The 7,563-nt window shown below is 33.4% G+C and overlaps 1 protein-coding gene across 3 annotated transcripts in view; it reads left to right on the top strand.

Moving 5' to 3' along the window:
• Nucleotides 1–312: 312 nt before the first annotated feature.
• LOC128240011 (putative leucine-rich repeat-containing protein DDB_G0290503) overlaps nt 313–7,563 on the top strand; it is a 28,456-nt gene continuing 21,205 nt past the window's right edge. For all 3 annotated transcript variants that reach the window (XM_052956485.1, XM_052956484.1, XM_052956483.1), the window contains exons 1-5: nt 313–1,525; nt 2,524–2,586; nt 3,505–3,567; nt 3,738–3,800; nt 6,582–6,644. In XM_052956485.1, coding sequence (XP_052812445.1) covers nt 632–1,525; nt 2,524–2,586; nt 3,505–3,567; nt 3,738–3,800; nt 6,582–6,644 — 1,146 coding nt within the window. In that variant the 5' untranslated portion in view covers nt 313–631. The remainder of the gene's footprint in view (nt 1,526–2,523; nt 2,587–3,504; nt 3,568–3,737; nt 3,801–6,581; nt 6,645–7,563) is intronic.

Below are 7,563 nucleotides of genomic sequence, written 5' to 3'. Positions count from 1 at the left end.
AAAACATTTTATAGCATATACAAAAATACACCATGTTTTTGTCAATTTTGCGCTGTAAAAAATCAAATTAATATGAATCACACAAATCGAATATCACATTCGTCGTTCGAGGAACAGTTCACAGTTGCAATGTTTTATGTTATTCTGTTAACTGTAAACACGCGTTTAGAGGTAGTAAGAAACATGAATTATACGTGGCCATTGTTTAGACACAGTTAAATATCTGATATGAACCGCTTCGCATGCGAAGTGTACACTTTATTTCGTCTCTTATCAAAACTGTTGACTGCTCCCTTAGCAACGTCCGTCAGTTGTTTACATTGAAAACATTTCGTGTGCTTTAAAAAAGCAATTACTGTCGAGTTTTGATTCTGTGAATTGAAATAAGGATTCTTTTTGATTGTGCTTATTATATTGGTAAATGTGATTTTGATGATGTATAATTCTACTTATAAAAAGATCTTATTTAAACAAGGAAGTTAATTGCTTATCAATACATTCTCGTTGATTGTCCCCGGTGTTCAATGAGTACATTTTAGTACAGATTTCTTTTGAATTTCGTACTTTTTTATTTCATGATAGTGAATCGAAATATTCACTTTGGATTCGGATTATAAACATAACATTTAAAATGGCAAACATCCATGTTCAGTGTGAAATGTGTTGTGAGGAAAAGGCAGTTGGATGCTGCAATATATGTGGAAACATTTGTGAATCGTGTTGCGTAATTCACAAGAAAGGAAGGGCATTCCAAAACCACATTCTGAAGATGTACGGAAAAGATGGATACAATTCAAGGAGTATTATATATGATATCACAGAGGAGAAATGTAAACACCATCCGAATGAAAGGGCGTTATTATTTTGTCAAATTCATGAATTAATGATCTGTGGTCGATGTTTTCGTTCGGATCATATATCATGTGGTCATGAAGTTGTTGATTTGTGTGAAGAGGCAGGGCATGTTGATTACGACCAATTTAATGCTATGTCCGTAGCTTTAAATGCAATTAAGGATGACAGTAAGCGCATAAAAGAAGAAATTGATAGACAAAAAGAAAGAAGTAATACCCATGCGGTTAAATGCAAAAAAGAATTGGATGATTTGGAAAATAGACTAAAACGGAAAGTGGAACATTCGATCAGTAGTTTCAAAGAGGAAGCCCAAAAATATCACGACGAAAACATAGCCGCCTTTTCATGCATTTCATCCGTTTGTGAAGATAAAGTGTCTTGGGCTATCAAAGAGGAAAGTCAACTCAATGAGTTTGTGAACAACTCGTTGACGGGTCGCCTTTACCTTATGAGCCGGAATTTCGACAAGGGAATTTCAGAGGTCAAAAGGCAGATGAAAGAGGCTGAATATAAGAATACCTTTAAAAATGTTTGTTTAAAGGAAAATACGGCTGCCTTAAAGTGCTTGATTGAAGACTTGACTGATGTTTGCGAACTTCAGGAGGAAGTTGATGGAAGCGACGAAGTAACCACGTTATCAATCGGGAATGCGACTGTCGAAAATGAAAAAGTATGTTTTTATCTGTTTTATGTATCCAAATGCATCCGACAATGACGACAGGTTTTAGGTTAAACATTCAATGCTGGTAAGCAAATGCATCATTGTACTGGTCCGTTCTCAATAATATCGCATGTAGGAATATCTATTAAGTAGAATTATATAATTAATGTATCAATAAAAGAATAAAGGCTATAACCGTATATACAACTATATACAACAAACAGATGTACATGTACCATTAACCCGAATAAAACTACACTTTTATTTGTAAGAATCAAATTCCAGTATCCGATTAACAATTAAGCTTGTCATTTAATGCAGCCATTTGCTATTATGTTTATGTGTATACGTTTTACCCAATACAATTTCTGTATCGATTAAAGGTAAAACGTGTGCAAAAATGAACGGAAAACAATATAGCTGCAGTATTATCATGTTTGATTTTTGCTATTTTTTCCAATACAAACTGGTCGTTTAATGGCCTAATTTGTAATCTTCCAGACCAAAGAGAAGTATGTTTTTAATATTTTGCTTTGGAATTATTCTTAATTTTCTGACATTTTCAAAGGATATGGGAATAGGAAGCATAACGAAATCACATAATTGAACAAAAGTGTGCAAGATATGAAACTTTGAATGGAGTTGATGGCCTTTCGGCAATTGTTCCTTGAGGCAAAACACAATATATGTTTGTGTCTGATTTCATAGGATAGGAAACCCTGGATTTTGTTATATTGTGTTGTGTTTCATAATTTGCAGCGAAACATCATTGTCACACTACTAAACAGCGACATTTGGTCTTGATTAATCGCAAGCAATACCTTCTATAAAACAATACATTTAGGCGTCTACCGAATCAAAAAAGTAGTTTGAAAAAGAGGACAAACTACTGGCCAGAAAAAGGACCTGATGGCATGTTAATGCTTTTGATTTTTAGTAAATCTATCATGTACATTTCATCATATTTGAACTTTTGCATTGGTTATCACAAAATGATTTATTTTCAGACTCGAAAGGAGCTTTTTGAAGAATTAATCCAAGCGAAACTGGACACAGATAAAGCAGAAACGGTAATTATATTGGTAGATAAATAACAAACTAAGGAGTTATTTCAAGTCCACGCGTGTTATTGTTGAAAGGTAAAAACTAGTTCGATCATTAAAATAAAATGGACATTTACCTTCTTGCACATACCATAATGTTGAAACTTCCTTCATATACGTAATACGAGATAAGAAAATATTCGCAACGTACGAATTAAAAAATATTGCATGAATTGTATGTTTTACGCCGAAAAAAGGGTGCATCAACATTGCAATAACACTGAACAACGCGAATATGTGTTTAAAGAAAGCCATTATAGTGCCGTTTCAGACCGCATTGCTGCTTAACAATGCATTCCTTAAGTGAACTGTTCCTCGGTCAACAGTATGTTCCCTCTTGCGCAATGCCGTCATCGGAATCTCCAAATTTTCCTTTTGAACTGCATATTATTAACGTTTTTTTCATGTTTTTAACACTTTGTTTTAATAAACAATTGATCAGGTAATTAAACCGTTATTTGTTTTTCGATAAGATAATTTTCTAATCAAGTTATGAAACAGTTTTATCTTGGTAAGTATGGTAACAATCGCAACTGTTGGCCCTTGTTTCGGGAATGACATTCTGAACTGTTTCACGAGGTCGATAGTTGACTGGTACCCAAAAATGCATGCACTGTTTGATATCAGTTTTTTTCCCGTGCAGATAACATATGTTAAATAGTTGTATGACGAGACGAATAAAATCAAACAAGACCCAGATGTGGTGAAATATTTTACGTATTTGTTATCTTACCGTACATATCTTTTATAAAGTCCTGGTACAACCCAAAAGTATGTGGGTGTGTAAACATTGGTTTCATTATTTCAATTTGCAATAATGTTATTCAAGCGTCGTTGTTATTGACCTTTGTTTTCAAACTTCAAACAAATCCTCTTCTTTTTCAGGCAAGAAATGAGTTCAAAGAACAGTTTTTGCAAGCGAAACGGGACTTAGAAAACTCTGAAAAAGTAAGTAAAACACTTACAGTAGTTCTTACGATAAATGAAATGCGCAAGGGAATAGTATAAATTAATATGGCTTTGCGATATATACAATTGCATTTGCGTTTGGCATTTTACATGTGTTATGATGATATTATTGCAACTGCAAGCTTTATCTTCTGCATGTGTGCTTTTAGACACTGAAAGGGCTTGAACAAGAGTCACTGAATACGAAACAGAACATGGAGAAATCTGAAAAGGTAAGAGCAGAAATGCTTTTCAATCAAGAAATGAATTAAGGGAATGATGTCAGTATTGTTGTGTGGACGCTGTTTGGCTGGTTAAAGTATATGCGTTTATATTCCCGATAATGATATCATTCACGCAATTCATTATTTATATTTACACCAAAAGTTCAGTATTGCATTCTAGAATTGTTTAAAAATACATAATTCATTTCATTTAAGAAAACTTGTAAAAAAATATGTATACGTATGTTAGTTACATGCGAAGAAGGAAATTCTCAATGTAAAAATGCCATGTCCATCATTGATTATTTCTCAGTTTCAACCGCATATTGGTGGAGGCAGGATCTGTATTTCCAAACACAATCCCTGGTTTTACTTTCAACATGTGTGTTTTTTCTACTGGCACGTCCTATCATATGTATTATATATTTGTTTGTCTCCAAATTGTAGTAGTTTTCATTGAAATATTTTAATCATTTCGCAAATGATACAATTTTCCCGTGAGGTCTGGACAAATACAGTATACTGATATTTAAAAGGAATTATAGATAGTAAACAAAGTCAACTCCCGTTGTAATCATAATCCATTATGACATAAGTTAATAACACACACCTGTTTACCTATGCTTTAAGTACGTTTTCCTTATTTTCATATTAGTGTGGATAAATATGATAAGTTTAACATTTAAGAAAGAATAAAACAACACTTAATTGAAATCAAACAGGATTCATTTTAAGGAAGGTCGCTGGGTACAGAAATATATAACAGGCATGAAAGATATGTAAACTGCACGATGTTATAACACCATCCAATTGTGCCGTGCATGGAGTAATTCCTCCACTAGTGCCTGGTATCAATACGCGTACTATAATATCATTATAGTGAAACTGAAATAAGAAAATGAAAGTGTAAGCAGACACTAAACCGTTACTTTTAACATTGTCATTGTGGAGATGTGGTTTAATTATTAGTTCGTTATATTATGCTATCTAATGGAGTAGTATGGGTTGGGAATTAATACACAATCGAAGCTATTCGTATATCAAAATTAATAACAATAAAAACAACAACAACATGTGAGTTGATTAATATTATGATATTTAAGAAGCTATAGGAACTGAATGTTATAAACCTTGGAAGCTACATTTTTGTCAATTTTAAAAATATATAATATACGAGGATCATCAATCGTACTGATCACTTATTTTATGTCCTTGTGACAAATTTATGCAAGTACAAACAGGATTTGTTTATCTAGAAACAATGCGACCTTATTCAAACACGCTTATGTTTCTTATCGTTCATATCGACATTCAAAACCCTTGAAGTGAAACCTTTACAACCTTTACAACAGTCCTGGCAAAAATAAAGTGTATGCAGGTTTGTAAACTTAGATTTCAATGCATACATAGAAATAATGATATTTTTCGTTATCGGCATGTTTACCCAAGGATTTCACCATCAATCAGCTCATATCTAACGACCTTCGTTCTGCCTTCCTTTAGATAAAGGTTTAAATGTTAGAACAGTATTGCGACATCTCAAAAGCCTTTAATCACGTAGGCGTAAGCTATTCTGTCCAATCTTCAGGATAGTTGCATTTTCGTTTCCTTGTGATTATCATGACTTATTGATTCTTTCAGTGAAAGAAAACAGTGCAAAGTATTTACTTGTTCAATATCTGATACGAAATAAAAACACCCCTCAATCGCTTTGCTGAATACTCGATCCTATATATCATTATCAATGACCCTATGTTTGATGATCAACACGTATATCTTGACATGGATGATACCAATACCAAAAGGTGGTTTGTATCATTCTTCCCACCGAAAAATACTTAACTTATGTCAAAATATAAAAGGCAGGCACATCCGCCTAATTTTATGGATACTGTTCACATAGAGGAAGTTAAAACTAACAAACATTCGGGCGTCACAATATCAAGTACCTGCTCATGAACATATCCAATCCTTTGAAACAAATGCCTGCAACGTATTTACGTCATTCGATCATTCAATACGTCCTAGATCGTAAATAGCTTGAAGAATTATATGCATCATTCATTCGACCTTTTTGGAAACACGAGGCATATTGAATCATATCCGGAGTAACACGACTATTTTTTATTTCAAATCTGCATATTAAAACATGAAACAGATCTAAAAGGGGAAGAAGTCGGAAACAAACATACAGCATATTCTATAAGATGATTTAATCTCTTACAGTAGCCTTACACAAATTTTACAATATTCATATGAAAAACTACAGATACAAACTCAGTAGCAAAAAATTAAAACATAAAACCCGTGTAATGGCACAATGTAAGCGCCAAAGACGTAGAATCCAAAAACAAAAAATCGCAAACAAGAAACATGGAACAACAGCACAAAAAAACAGCACTAACAACTTAGTGCTTACTTCAGAATTCTGTTGATGCAATATTGCTTATCAAACCTAATTCCTTTCTGTCATCTTCAATATCCCCATGGAATGTCCTCCCGGAAATAGTTTGTTTTCCATCGTTGCCTTCAAGTATAGTCTTTACAAGAATACGAAAAAAACATTTTCTTATTTTGACTATGTGAAGGTAAGGTGAAGGTCAATAATGAAATGCTGTGAATGCACTAAATCTTAATGAACATTGTTGAGCATTACCTTTGTCAAACCTTCTTTATATAAATCAGAGCAAACTTGATTTTACCGTTACCTGACCTGCTGTCATCTAGATTTTATTGTCAGTCATTGTCATTCATACAGATAAGTATGCATCATAATGTTCACGTTTTCAGACAAGGGAGAAACTCTGTGATGAGCTGCAACAAGTAAAACAGAAACTTGATCATTCTGAAAAGGTAAGACATTTGAAAATTGTGTAAAAGAATGTTATATAACGTATCTTCAGGGATGACACGTGCAATGAAACGTTTAAAATTATCTTTGGTAGAAAAACAAATGCACAAGTTACAGATATAGTCATGATAAAGAATAATCTTGATTTAAAGTCGGGTAAATGATAACAAAAAGATTTGCTCAATGAGCTATTTTCCAAAATGTATTACTAAATTAAATGCTATCATATATCGCGTGACTATTCATATACTATATGTTCGTTCATGCATGTGTGTGTGGGGGGGGGGGGGGAGGGGTTGGGGTGTGTGTGCGTGTTCGTGTGTTACAGGATGAACTCTTAAAATTGAAACAGACTGAGTGGCAAGAAGTAAGCAAAAAAAATCCTTGCGAAAATAAGTTTTGTGCAGGTGTGTAACATTGATATCAATGTATGAATATCAATTAGCTGAATGGTCGATTGTATAATTTTTACCATACGCCTATATTTACACCTCAACTTCCATTTCTTAAATGAATGGCCATCCAATTGCAAGTATATTTTGCGATGAACGCAACATCTTCGGATATGTTGGGATCGCTAAACATTGCGTTTTAGTATCAATTGGAAATTGTCTATCTGTTTATGAATTTTGTCAGCAGGCCAAGGAAAACTTTAATGTTGATGCTGAAAAGTGTTCATTTATGATTTGTTACAAGTCTTTGTGATGTTTCCTGTGTTATTGTGACGTATAATGATAAACTGTTTCCGGTTACCGTCGGGTCGTTGTATTTACCTGACGTTTGATAAAGAATAAATGAACGATTTTAAAGATAAGGTATATCTAACATTTCTGGAAAAAGCATTGTGAGTTATAAACTATAGGTGTAAAGAAAAGTTATAAATTGCGTGATTGATGTCATTACCGGGCATCGATGTTGGGC

This window comes from Mya arenaria, chromosome 7 (assembly GCF_026914265.1).
Source record: "Mya arenaria isolate MELC-2E11 chromosome 7, ASM2691426v1".
NCBI classification, from domain to species: domain Eukaryota; kingdom Metazoa; phylum Mollusca; class Bivalvia; order Myida; family Myidae; genus Mya; species Mya arenaria.
This window is presented reverse-complemented; position numbering and strand designations above follow the sequence as displayed.